The sequence below is a fragment of the Salmo salar genome, chromosome ssa12 (assembly GCF_905237065.1).
Source record: "Salmo salar chromosome ssa12, Ssal_v3.1, whole genome shotgun sequence".
In the NCBI taxonomy this organism is placed as follows: Eukaryota; Metazoa; Chordata; class Actinopteri; order Salmoniformes; family Salmonidae; genus Salmo; species Salmo salar.
The window spans coordinates 22,796,263-22,811,048 of NC_059453.1; the positions used below are offsets into that span (position 1 = coordinate 22,796,263).

Sequence of the window (14,786 nt, forward strand, 5' to 3'; positions counted from 1 at the left end):
TGCTCTCATGCAAGTTTCAGTGTTACTTGCCTCGAAGCGAGCATAGAAGTTATTTAGCTCATCTGGTAGGCTTGTGTCACTGGGCAGCTCTCGGCTCTACTTCCCTTTGTAGTCTGTAATAGTTTGCAAGCCCTGCCACATCCGACGAGCGTCAGAGCCGGTGTCGTACGATTTGATCTTAGTCCTGTATTGATGCTTTGCCTGTTTGATGGTTCGTCGGAGGGCATAGTGGGATTTCTTATAAGCTTCCGGGTTACTTTGAAGAATCTCAAATATAAAATATATTTTGATTTGTTTACACTTTTTTGGTTACTACATGATTCCATGTGTGTTATTTCATAGTTTTGATGTCTTCACTATTATTCTGCAATGTAGAAAATAAATAGTAAAAAATTAAGAAAAACCCTGGAATGAGTAGGTGTGTCCAAACTTTTGACTGGTACTGTATATCTGTCTAGGAATCAATGGTAAGCCTTTAGATTGGGATCTAAGGGCACAAAGGCACTGTTGCGGTAAACCATGGACTCTGTCTCTATCTATAATCCAAATTCAGCCTGGACCCTGCCTGCTGTAGACAGACACATCACAGGCAGGCAGGAAGGCATGCCAAAGATCCCTCTCTCTTATCATCTCTGTCTGTGTGGTGATAAGACCCTGATGCTCAGACAATAACTCTGCTGCTCAGGTACGGATGTTACACTCCACACGTTCCACTCCCAGGGAGTCAGACACAACAGTAGTAGCATTATGGATAGACCTAGGTTCCAATAGTATTGGTTTCTTTAGAAGAATACTTGAAATAGCTGTGTTTGAGCTTGCCTGTTGCAATGGAACCGATCAAGCAGGCACCAACTAAATCAAAAAGCAGTGCTTCTAGTATTGTTTTGCCTGAAGTTTCTCTGTCCATTTTCTCAGAAACGAGGTAGCATCAGAGCCCAGTCGGCAAAGACGTTGACCAATTGATTAAAGACAAGTTTGTTTTCCGATTCATTTGGGGGTTGGATGAGAAGTGAGTGAGTGGGAGTGAAAGAGACAGAAAAGGAGAGATGGAGAAGTGAGTGATAGGGAGTCTTCTGCCAGTATAAGCACTACTGATATATTGACTTGGACTCGGTCAACAACTGACATCAGTTCCAGGCACGTTGAGACGCTCCTCTTACCCCTTGTTCAGGTCAAAGATGTTAGAAACAGAGATAAGTACAAGAGGCTTCACATTAGAAAGTCATGATGACCGAAGAGCTGTAAAGAAAACAACCACATTGCTATCATAAATGGAGTTTCTTGGTATTTGTTAGATCTTTGTAGCAAAGTTGTCCTCCAATTTAACATAATGGACAATATATGTCAAAGTCACTTATTGGCCAGGACTTCCTGGTTAAATAAATATTTAATAGATAAAAGTGAAATGGTGGACAATGCATAAAGTGAAGAAGTAGCAGTGAAATGCTCCTTTCATTGTTGTGCCTTAAAACTCCACATCTATGACTGTCAGGAAAGCAGAAGACCCAATTGAAAGGTAGGAAGTGAATATGCTTTTCTTTAGCCTGTCAGTGTCCAGCCTTTACCAATAGTTTCCCTACTGCTGGTTCCTACCATTGAAATAGTATTATTCTTTTGTTCCTCTGTCTAGCATGACTGCCCGTTGTTGGAGACGGCAGTAAGGAACATAGCTGTGGTTTGGAGAGGAAGAAACCATAGATCTCTTCCAAATGGCACCCTATTCCCTACATAGTGCACTTATTTTGACCAGAGCCCCGTTAAAAGTAATGCACTATATATGGAATAGGGCGCCAATTGGGATGAAACCCATAATCCATAGTGAGTTGGGCACGCAGATAAAACAATGTCAGAAAAAAAGAGCAAAGAGAGACAGACAGAGTGGACCGCACACATACTAACGTAACACCAAGGAGCGAGTGAGTTTGTTGTTATGTGAAGATGGGAGACTATTGCCAAGTTGGCGAGTGTGCTCATGCAACCGGGTCCAGTCCAGGCAGTGTGTGTTGGTTTAGATTTATGTGTGTCAATGTTGGATATCCAATCCTCTCTCTCTTCTGAATGCAATATGGGGTCTGGTGGTTAGGAAAATGTTGGTGGTCAGCTGAAAAATCATACAGTTGTTGGGAGGAATTGTTCTAGTTCGCACTTGCTGGGGCGAACACTTCACTGGATCAACCAGTTTGCAGAAAAGAGAGACGATTTAGAGCCTGTTTTTCTCCTTTCATGACTCCCCCTCATCAATGTGTGCCAACTTAAAAATCAGTTACCTATGCAGCTTTTTAGAGGTTGCTTAAAAACGGTATTACAGGAACACACAGTACCATTATGAACCCATATATTTGTAGACTTCAGCCTCATGTGAAGTGAAACAGGACCCAGTTCATCATGGTGTTAACACTTTCTAATCCCTATGGAACTTTCTATCCAATGTCTCACAGGCCTCCAGTCTGAACCTTGACTAGCCAGACTAGGTTAACTGAGGTCACCAAACGTCCCTGAAAACAGATCAAGACATAACCCCCTCACTCCCCCAAACTCACCACCTCAACTAGGTGTCACGGAAAGTCCCTGAGACAGATCAAAATACACCCCCCCCCCCCCACCTTAATCTCACAAGCTCACCTGGGGTCACCAAACGTCGCTGAAACAGATCGAGACCGGACACCCACTCCCTATCCACCCCCAAAACCCCAACTCATCACCCCTCCAACTCCACTAAGTTATCATCCCCCCTACCTTTCAACACTAAGAAGATATCCCGTCCCCAAGCCACTCCTCTCCACTCCCCAGAGAAACCATCAATCATCCTGCTGTCATGACAACAGGGGAGGGCCCTGGGCTGGCTGATACTCCCAGGGTGTATCTGTGTTCTGTGTGTCAGACTGGGTAAAGTGATTGACAGGTCAGTCTACCATGGTAACTTGGAATGCTGTGGCATTCTGTGATTGACGCGTTGGGATATACTGTAGTAGGATTGTTCAATGAATGCATCTATTGATATAGGTATGTTAATTAGGGTTAATTTAAAATCCTATTTAATGATTACACCCGTCTCAGGCAAAGTTAGAAGTAGTTCATTTGAATCCAACAACATGAAACAAAAAGGTTCATCAACTTGATTAATTAATTGACTAATTTCATCAAATTGATTAATATGTTTTTAAATGTGTTTCTCCAAAGATTAAAGAAAACAAACACCATCAGGACTGAGCGATGGCTTCCTTGATGTGTTGTGGTCTTTGAAATTATTTGTTATACAACCCTGTCACCCCTCTGTTTCTCTCTCAGGTTGAAAGGTCAAAGGTTAACAGTTTCAAAAGGTCAACAGTTCCGAGTCAATACTGTCTATTACTTGACCAGACACTGGTAGCACACCAACGACTCACAAACAACAAACAAACCACAGACAAACCAAGCATAACCTTTACTACTGAAGTCTGTGGGTTAGCAGAGCTGTGGTCCATGTGCCTCAGTTGGTAAAAATGTGGCTATAAAGTGTAGTTTTGGGAGAGTGAATGGGCTCAATGATTGTGACAGCTTTTCACATCATTGCACACATAAGGCATGGAAAGTATAGCACAAACCATACAGTAAAGATATCTCTGAATCATCACATCAATGTCACAGAGATCAGAAAGATGTTAATTGCCATAACAATCAAAACCTGCAGAAAGCACAGGCACGATTCACACACACCATCAAAATGTCACAATCAGTGTGCAAATGTCTCAGGGACATCACACATCATCAAATCTAGGCTCTATCAAACAAATCAAGAAACAATTAGTCAAACTTATCAAACAATCCAAACCTTTATTCAGATGTAGTTTACATTTAACATTTTTGTCATTTTGCAGATGCTCTTATCCAGAGTGACTTACAGGAGCAATTAGGGTTAAGTGCCTTGCTCAAGGGAACGTCAACAGACGTTTCACCTAGTCGGCTCGGGGATTCGAACCAGCAACCTTTTGGTTACTGGCCCAATGTTCTTAACCGATAGGCTACTCACCAAAATCCTCTGTTCCATATTTTTCTGTTTAATTTCACAGATATTCTTGCGTTCCCATGCAGACAGAGGCTTTCAGGGCACATAGTAACCTGTTCTTTATTACCTACGTAGCTTGGACAGGTTGAGGTTTGTGTGTCATCTGAACGATCTGAAAGAGAAAGGAGTCCCGATACTGCTTGTCTTGCACACGTCTACATTCACTCAGGCATACACAGAGCAGCTGCAAACATGAGATAAAGATGAGATGTTGAGACGACATGAAATATTGTGTTCAGCAGACGTGTTCTGACTTGCCCTTTTGCCAACACGCTCTCTTTTAGAGGCCATCAAAAATCCCAGCATGACAGGATGATGCAGAGTGGTGTGGATGACCATAATATCATTAGTAGATATTTGAATATCAAAAGTCTTCGAAAACACATGCACACACACACACCAACCATGATCGAGTGTATAGAGTTTCACGTTTCAAGTTGTATTAGCCATGTGTAGAGAAACCCATAGGAAGAGTCTGCTAACATACAGCTCCATCCCCGACGGCCTGTCCTGGGTGGAAAGACCCGGGAATATCAGAGTATCAGAACACAGCCCCAGGCAGACCTGGAGACTTCTCAGAGGGGAGTTGCAGTGGAGCATGACGACTCCACTAACCTAACATGCCCAGGCCACCGCTGAGGAGGAAAGGTAAACCCAGGCCTGCCTCTGGGGAGAGAGAGGGGAGAATGTACACTGGTGTGTGAGCGTGTGTGCGAGTGTGTGTGAGCGTGTGTGTTTGAGCTTGAAGTAAGACAAGCATGGCTTTCCCATCGGAGGACATTCAACCCAATGCTGAGAAACCAAGGGAGAGCTGAGATAATATTGACACACTTATGCGCTCACACACACACACACACACACACACACACACACACACACACACACACACACTCAAGTCACCACAAGAATAGCAAGAGGGGACAGGCTCGCAGCTAGAGGCCATTTCATCTGCAGGTCATGTGTGTAACAGTTTAACAGTCCTCCACCCACCACACCCTTACAGAGCCACAGCTGACGACCCGAGGGCTCAAGGATGCACCGGGATGGGACACTTCCTGGTCCCTAATGGAATCCACAGGCACACAGGTGAAGACTCCCTGGATGCTAACATTAACTGAGAAACAGTTCATGCTCATCCCCCTAATTTTTTATGATTTACTATTCTTGTGAGGACTTTTGGCACTCACTCAAACACACATTTCAGCTAGGATCAGACCTGGGTATATATAGTATTTCAAATATTTCAAATATTTTAGCTGCACATGATTGAGCTAGCCTGGCTGGAGGAATGGAATCAATGGAAAAGTCCCAAAAGGGAAAACTCTGTGATCTGGAACCTCCAGACAGGCTCAAGCCAGTGCTAAAAGTATTTGAAAGATTTCAGATATTATTTGAACCCAGGTCTGATCCTAATCAAATCAAATTGTATTTGTCACATGCGCCAAATACAACAGGTATTTGAGCGTGTGTGTTTGAGCTTGAAGTAAGACAAGCATGGCTTTCCCATCATTCCCACTGCCTACCTTACCGTGAAATGCTTACTTACAAGCCCTTAACCAACAATGCAGTTCAAGAAATATAGTTTACTAAAGTAAAAAAATCTAATCAAATCAAAAAGGAACACAAGAAAATAACATAAGAATAACAAGGCTATATATATGGGGTACCAGTACCGAGTCAAAGTGAGGGGGTACAGGTTAATCGAGGGGGAGGGGGGGTTCTATGTAAATAGTCCGGATGGCCATTTGATTCATTGTTCAGCAGGCTTGGGGGTGGAAGCTGTTAAGGAGCCTTTTGGTCCTAGACTTGGTGCTCCAGTACTGCTTGCCGTGCGGTAGCAGAGAGAACAGTCTATTACTTGGGTGACTGGGGTCTTTGACCATTTTTTGGGCCTCTACTTTTGGGCCTGCTCTATGTGGTTGAAGGATGAATGAACAGGAAGAGGAACCAAGCTAGCCATCAGAGCTAAAGTCGCCCACCTTTACTTAGGCCCCGGCGGCCTTGGCTGACTAAAGACCTTCCCTGAAGACTCATAGAAGAAGAAAGAATAACCCCTATGATATTTTATAGTGACCCGACAGACTCACAGTAGAGGAACTCTATACAGCCATATTGGGGCTGGTACTGTATATTACTCTAGGATTAAGACTGACTTGGGGCCTGTACTGTATATTACTCTAGGTTTAAGACTGACTTGGGGCCTGTGCTGTATATTACTCTAGGTTTAAGACTGACTTGGGGCATGTACTGTATATTACTCTAGGTTTAAGACTGACTTGGGGCCTATGGACAGATCATGATAAAGCACCAGAGTTCTTACACTAGACGAATGACTTCAGTCGTTTTATGGGGATGTATATCACATCTCACATGTCAACAAGAACGCCCCACTGTGGAGTTTTTACTGCTATGAAAGCTTTAGTATTATTTGTTAGTCATGTCTCGAATGGACATTTCAAGGCAAAGGATGTGTACCCCTGAGACTGTTGAATTGGCCCAGGGGGCAGAAGAGGAGTGAGTGTGTGTGTGTGTTGCATTGCGACCCAGGGTGCAGAAGAGGAGTTTAGGACCCCACCTCTAGACTCCAGTCAAAACATAATCTTTGTCTCTTCATCGCCCAGTGACAGTCAAACATAGTCCCCCTCACTGCCTGCCTGGATCAGATAGCCCCTAGCCCGAGATATTAGAGAAAGTAGGAGATAGGAATCCCATTGGGCAATGAATGGGGAGACGTACAACACCCCACCCAGCAGACTGTCGACCAATCACGTTCACGTTGTCATGCTGCGTCACGCAGTTGGTAAGCTAATCGTCATGCAATCCCTTCTCAAAGTCAGGTTATGAGTCTATTTTCCTTGAAAGTACGATATTACATAGAACAAGTTAATTATCTCACATCTTCTTGTTCACAAAATTCCTGCTAATGTTGGGTTTTTGAGCTAGCGCCCAATTGACCCCCAGTCACTTTTCTTCTTCTTTTGTATCATTCCGGAGAACATTTTGTTTGTGCATGCCGCCACCTACTGTGCGGTAGTGTGTGGTCGATCACGTAGCCTACGTTTTGTGATACAAAAATAAAAAATGCACCACCAACTAACATCTACAGTGGCAAGAAAAAGTACCTGTACTGTTTGGAACCTCTTTTGCGAACTTCAGATGTACAGCATCTGGGTTTTTTTGGACAGCGGTGGCCTCTTCCGTGGTGTCCTCCCATGAACACCATTCTTGTTTAGTGTTTTACGTATCGTAGACTCATCAACAGAGATGTTAGCATGTTCCAGAGATTTCTGTAAGTCTTTAGCTAACACTCTAGCATTCTTCTTAACCTCATTGAGCATTCTGCTCTGTGCTCTTGCAGTCATCTTTGCAGGACGCCACTCCTAGGGAGAGTAGCAACAGTGCTGAACTTTCTCCATTTATAGACAATTTGTCTTACGGTGGACTGATGAACATCAAGGCTTTTAGAGATACTTTTGTAACCCTTTCCAGCTTTATGCAAGTCAACATTTCTTAATCTTGGGTCTTCTGAGATCTATTTTATTCGAGGCATGGTTCACATCAGGCAATGCTTTTTGTGAATAGCAAACTCAAATCTTATGAGTGTTTTTTAAAGGGCAGGACAGCTCTAACCAACATCTCCGATCTCGTCTCATTGATTGGACTCCACATTAGCTGACTCCTGACTCCAATTAGGTTTTGGAAACGTCATTAGCCTATGGGGTTCGCATGCTTTTCCCAACCTACACTGTGAATGTTTAAATGATGTATTCAATATAGACAAGACAAATACAGTATTTTGTGTGTTATTACTTTAAGCAGACTGTATTTGTCTGTTGTTGTGATTTAGATGAAGATCAGATCAAATTTTTTGAGCAATTTATGCAGAAATCCAGATAATTCCAAAGGGTTCACATACTTTTTCTTGCCACTGTGTATACCACTATTACATACCACCAACTAACCCTCCACCTATATACCAATATGTCATAAAAAAATTAAATCACCACCCCATTCCACTACTTTGACCCTGTCGGATCCTACACCAGGATCAGTTAGGACGGGAATCTTTCGTTCAACACGTTGTAAAACCTCGTACATCCAAGTACTTCTCTGTAGTTGCCACCATCTGTTGTCTGTGATTTACAGTACGTTCCATTTCTGCGGTACAGTTGATAACCATGGTAATGAATGCTAAGAAGGCAACTTTACTGAAGCACAAATACGTATCACTCTCTATAGGCCTCGGCCTACTACTCACCCTTGACCTATCATCCTCTACTCTCTTCACTGCATCAGCATACGACACCTTCTGTTCTACTCTGACCCTGGCAACCTCAACCTGTAACACACTGGGCACTTCTGATCCCCAGCTAAATTGGCACCAAACAGCGGACGTCACAGACAAGGAATCTTCAATTTCAGTTGCTACACCTCAACACTTAAAGCCACCCCAGTAATCACTCCGTTCAAAGGCACCCTGTTCCGGAGAGCAAAGGTCACAGGTCTTGTCCCTAAGCATGTGACGAGAATGGATGGAAAAAACATGAAAATCATCACAAGTCCACTTTGTGCTACCTTCACCGATTTAACAGTACCCAACTTAATTTCTCCCCAGCCATATTCTCCCCGGCTGGACAAACCCTCCCCTAACTCAGATGATGCTGGGCCAAATGCACGTCGCCTCATGGGTCTCCCAGTTGCGGCCGGCATGGGCATCGAACCAGCATCTGTAGCAACGAACCACCACAAGTTTTAATGCTTATCAATTGCCTTGCACAAAGTATCAAAATACTAAAATACTACTTAAACAGGACTCTCAAAATAATTTTATTTAAATGTTAATTGTATTTTTGGATCACAGAAACAATAACAAAATATGGAAAAAATAAATAACGAGAGAGAGAGAGTAGCCCCAATCGGCCCAAGCCCCAAGTAATACATTTGGGCCAGATAACTCTCACCAGAATCGGTCCGAGCTCAATTCCCGCATCCTAGCCATAAGTAATACTGCTGAAGGCGGCCCAGACGTCGGCCGAGTCTGACTCTCAGCCGGAATCGGCCCAGATCCACTGTGCTAGCTGGGAAATCATCAGGTTCAATTTCTGAGCCATCAGAGCTATCACAGACAGCAGAATAGGGTTTGTACTTGGCGCCATTCTTCCACAACACACATCTTCCCACTGCACTCGGCTCTTCTCCTTCTTCCTCTCTGTCCATAACCACGTCTATCCGTTCACCACGCTCATGCCGCGCCTTCAACCGCTGTACTGCTTGCAGAACACCCACTGATGGCCTTTTTCCTTCTGTTCCATCTCTGGCCTCTCCATGCCCCCAAAACATGCCACAGTCGTCAGCCAGGTCTCCTCCTCATCATCCATTTTAGCAAACAATCCAACTTCACCACTGAGTTTCAGTCGCCGGTTGACAGCCTCCTATTCACTCCTTGAAGGAGAGGTCTCCTTGTCCCAGAATCGCCCAGAATGCACCGGGAAGCCCATCGACGATACATTTTTATTAATTGTTTTCTTCAACCTGAACTGAAAAGACAAAGGATAATGTTGTTTGTACCGGTAAAACACCAACTACATAAACAATAGAGCTCGAATTTGACGCTTGCAGTATTTCATATTTCATTCGTTAACATTAATTAAGGTATCAGTACGCGCACAACATGGGGTACATTCACGTAGGATAAAGTAACCTATTTATTTATTTAACCTTTATTTAACTATATACAGACATTACAGATATACAGACATTGCAGACGAGACAAGATCAAATGTTTATTGGTTGGTAGAATTGTTGGTACACAAAGATTCACAAAGATTGACATATATATATATATATATATATATATATATACTGCTCAAAAAAATAAAGGGAACACTTAAACAACACAATGTAACTCACAAGTAAATCACACTTCTGTGAAATCAAACTGTCCACTTAGGAATCAACACTGATTGACAATAAATTTCACATGCTGTTGTGCAAATGGAATAGACAACAGGTGGAAATTATAGGCAATAAGCAAGACACCCCCAATAAAGGAGTGGTTCTGCAGGTGGAGACCACAGACCACTTCTCAGTTCCTATGCTTCCTGGCTGATGTTTTGGTCACTTTTGAATGCTGGCAGTGCTTTCACTCTAGTGGTAGCATGAGACGGAGTCTACAACCCACACAAGTGGCTCACGTAGTGCAGCTCATCCAGGATGGCACATCAATGCGAGCTGTGGCAAGAAGGTTTGCTGTGTCTGTCAGCGTAGTGTCCAGAGCATGGAGGCGCTACCAGGAGACAGGCCAGTACATCAGGAGACGTGGAGGAGGCCGTAGGAGGGCAACAACCCAGCAGCAGGACCGCTACCTCCACCTTTGTGCAAGGAGGAGCAGGAGGAGCACTGCCAGAGCCCTGCAAAATGACCTCCAGCAGGCCACAAATGTGCATGTGTCTGCTCAAACGGTCAGAAACAGACTCCATGAGGGTGGTATGAGGGCCCGACGTCCACAGGTGGGGGTTGTGCTTACAGCCCAACACCGTGCAGGACGTTTGGCATTTGCCAGAGAACACCAAGATTGGCAAATTTGCCACTGGCGCCCTGTGCTCTTCACAGATGAAAGCAGGTTCACATTGAGCACGTGACAGACGTGACAGAGTCTGGAGACGCCGTGGAGAACGTTCTGCTGCCTGCAGGTCTGGGAGTCCAGGTCTGGGAGGAGATCCCTCAGGAGACCATCCGCCACCTCATCAGGAGCATGCCCAGGCGTTGTAGGGAGGTCATACAGGCACGTGGAGGCCACACACACTACTGAGCCTCATTTTGACTTGTTTTAAGGACATTACATCAACGTTGGATCAGCCTGTAGTGTGGTTTTCCACTTTAATTTTGAGTGTGACTCCAAATCCAGACCTCCATGGGTTGATAAATTTGATTTCCATCCATGTGATTTTGTTGTCAGCACATTCAACTATGTAAAGAAAAAAGTATTTAATAAGATTATATACACATATATATATGCGAGCACCAGAATCACGTTCTCTTTAGAATTTATAATAAAGGCATTTACAAGTCAGACTAAAAATTGTTATCGTTCTATAAATGTGTGTTGCAACAGCGCTCTCTGCCGCTCAAATAACTGAAGACAGTCAAAACATGCGTATGTCATTGCTACTTTTTTATTGGCTGCTTTCATTCACGTGATCAAAACATAATCATGGCGGCCTCCGCTGGAGTCCGGTCGAGCGTGGGGCTGACTTTGAGACTTTCTAGAGTTATACCAGATTGTAGCACATGTCCTTTCAACAGGTTGAATAGTTATTTGAATGGTATAGCTAGTTCGTCGAATGTTAATCGTTTTCGGACGTCGAACCGACACTTGCAGACATCCAAAGGTGAGTTGGTCGGTTGCTAACTTACGAAGCTACACTTGGATTGCTATCTAACGTTCACCAATTGTTCAGCTTCCATCAAACCAATTAATGTATATCAATTTAGTGCTAGACAGCTGCTAACAAGTTAGTCAGCTATGTCTAAGAACATCGTAACTATGTACTATTAGTAAGGATCCCGAGTGGCGCAGCGGTCTAAGGCACTGCATTTCAATGCTTGAGGCGTCACTACAGACGCCTTGGTTCGATTCCAGGCTGTATCACAACCGGCCGTGATTGGGAATTGGGAGTCCCATAGGGCGGCGAACAATTGGCCCGGGGTGGTCCGATTTTGGTCGGTGTAGGCCGTCATTGTAAATAATCATTTGTTTTTAACTTACTTGCCTAGTTAAATAAAGGTTACATACTTTAAAAAAAAATGCACCCACATTGTGAATAACATAGCAAGACAATCATGTCATCTGTTGCTAAGAACGTTTGATAAGTTGTGTAACTGATCTCCAAAGCTGCTAATTCTCTGTAACTAAGTTGGTCTCAAAGTCGTACAGTAAGTCAGACAATCTGTAAGAGGATCTGGTACTGAATGTCGACTATGTCTCTATTTTATTTGTGTAGGTCTGTACCAAAGTGAGGCGGGTGCAAGTGCAGAAGACCCCCAAGAAGACGTGTAAGTAGCTACTCTGCCAGTGTATCATTTAGCTAGCTAATTGAGTAATGTTAGCTATTTATGTCTTTGCCCTTTTGACTCCATTACAGTACGTAAATGGTCAAGTTAGTAACCCTAACCCTTATGCAGACAAACTCAAGGGCATATATACATACTTTGTTACTGATTTGCCTTAATGTCATTTGAGTGCATCATGCATTTATCACTTGCATTGTCATTTGTGAACTATGAGTTTTTAATATTGTTGTTTTTGGTCTGCTCTTAGGGTGAATGTGGTGTACATAGATAGATCAGGAAAGAGGATTCCAGTGAAGGCTAAAGTGGGAGACAATGCAATGTACCTGGCCCATAGGCACAACATTGAACTGGAAGGTGAGTGCTAATAGGGTTTGATGACATCCTGAGAGAATTCAGGTCAAAAGTTGGTGATTGATTTCTCCATTATTGTATTCATGAACACTGTTTTTATTTATTTAACTAGGCAAGTCAAATTCTTATTTTACAATGACGGCCTACACCGGCCAAACCCAGACAGCGCTGGGCCAATTGTGCACCGCACTATGGGACTCCCAATCACGGCCGGATGTGATACAGCCTGGATTCGAACCAGGGTGTCTGTAGTGACGCCTCTAGCCTTAGAGACAGGCACTGCCTTAGAGACAGGCACTGCCTTAGAGACAGGCACTGCCTTAGAGACAGGCACTGCCTTAGAGACAGGCACTGCGCCACTCGAGAGCCACACTTACATCTTGTTTCTTTCTCCCTGTCCATGCGTGATTTTAAGGAGCTTGCGAGGCGTCACTAGCTTGCTCAACGTGCCACGTGTATGTGAACAGAGACCATGTCGACAAGCTACCAGAGCCTGACGAAAGGTATGAGATTGTTTGTTTTATTATAAGATATGCCATATTCCACGAGAGCTCATGTCATTGCACGTCTTTACGTTGTACATTGCTCCTGTCAAATAAACGCATACATGCAAATCAATGGCTTCAATTTGATTCTTCTCGTCCCAGAGAGGATGACATGCTGGACATGGCCCCAGCGCTACAGGAGAACTCCAGACTTGGCTGTCAGATCATCCTCACCCAGGAGCTGGAGGGCATCGAGCTGACCCTGCCTAAGGTCACCAGGAACTTCTACGTGGACGGCCATGTTCCCAAACCACACTGAGGACACTACATTCCACACTAGCACCCTACTTAGTGTGAAGCAACATATTGGGCATGCATTCTCAGTAGTATGCTAGTATGGATGTTGGAACACAGCCCCTCAGGACTAAGTCGTAAGAGAGAGAGTTGCATTCTTTGAACTGTCGGCAGGTATAAAGAGGTGAGCTGGGATAGAGGAGGCTTGAAGGATCCCCCCCAAGTCAAGAATGCTCTTACATAGCCACATGACTGTGTGACCGTAGACAAAAGCTATATACCAGTCACTGGCTGCATTTAGACAGCGCCCCTGATGGGATTGGTCAAAAGACCAATTATTGGATAAAAATATCAGAATTGGGCTGCCTGTGTAAATGCAGCCTCTGACGTGTGTTGTATTTGGCTCACACTGAAAGTAATGCTGATTGTGGAAGAGTTGGATGGTTTTCAGCATTCATGTATAAATGTCATGTGTGTGTATAAGAGTTCTCAGGCCAAGATTGAGATGTCTATCAAACCATTTAATGTCACAAACAGTTCTTTGTTTCATAGTAACCTGAGTCAGCATTTCAGAAAGGCCTGTCATTGCTACGCAAATGACAACTTTGTGTCCTTGAATAGAACATTCCATGTTACAACTCATTTACCAAGGTCAACATACACACATCTCAGGTGGAGCTTCCAAATAGTAATCAGTCTCTACAATAGCAGCACTCACATACAGCTAATTAACAGTATGTAATGTGTACGTATACATAGCTTTCACCATTATATCTACTTATGGCAAGTTTCTAGGAATTTTACTGTTGTGGGCATGTGGTGACTAGTCAAGACCTTAACAAGCCCCTCCACAACACTGAAAGCCCTTTCCCTACATCAAGCCTGTCAGGAATCATTAACCGTCTCTGATGTAGCACTTTTGCAGTATGTTTTGTAAGCAGAGGGCAGCTTGAGATCGATTGGAAAGGAAAGGGTTGAATCTGTTAGATAACTGATGACGCCAAGGAGATACTTGGGCTGCATTCACACAGGGAGCCTAATTTTGATTTAAAAAAATTCCAATCACAGATCTTTGCACATCAAAGCTGATCTGATTGGTCCAAATGCAGCCTAAACCATTTTACACTGACAGGTGCATTTTGTCCAATTCCCAAGTCATTTCTGTTTCTGTCCATCCATACCCAGTAATGATTTGCCTTGTCATTTCACTGTTAGTAGTCTCATAACTGTCCATCAAAAAACACCTGTATCCAGTATTAGTTGGCTCCTTTATGAACCTGGAATGCTTTCACTTGTACTGTAATTAATTTGTCTAACATACGCACAAATATGTAGGTGTATTATGTATATATGGTATATCTCAAATTTGCAAGTCTATTTTAGATTTGTGCAATAAAAATACCAAATGTTTGTACTAGTCTGTCTTAAGCCCTATGCTTTTTAAAAACCACACTGAAGGCAATTGAACACCACAAGTGCAGTATTCAACACCAGTCCTTGAGAGCAGTTTAAATCCTCAAAACCCAGGAAATGGAAAC

General features: G+C 43.5%; 1 protein-coding gene across 1 annotated transcript; it reads left to right on the plus strand.

Annotated features, from left to right (window-relative positions):
- Positions 1-11,238: 11,238 nt before the first annotated feature.
- Positions 11,239-14,665, plus strand: LOC106564505 (ferredoxin-2, mitochondrial). The gene is made up of 5 exons (XM_014130628.2): positions 11,239-11,436; positions 12,049-12,100; positions 12,366-12,472; positions 12,885-12,972; positions 13,117-14,665. Exons 1-5 carry the CDS (start codon positions 11,259-11,261, stop codon positions 13,271-13,273), a joined length of 582 nt encoding a protein of 193 aa, XP_013986103.1. The 5' UTR covers positions 11,239-11,258; the 3' UTR covers positions 13,274-14,665.
- The last annotated feature ends 121 nt before the right edge of the window (positions 14,666-14,786 follow it).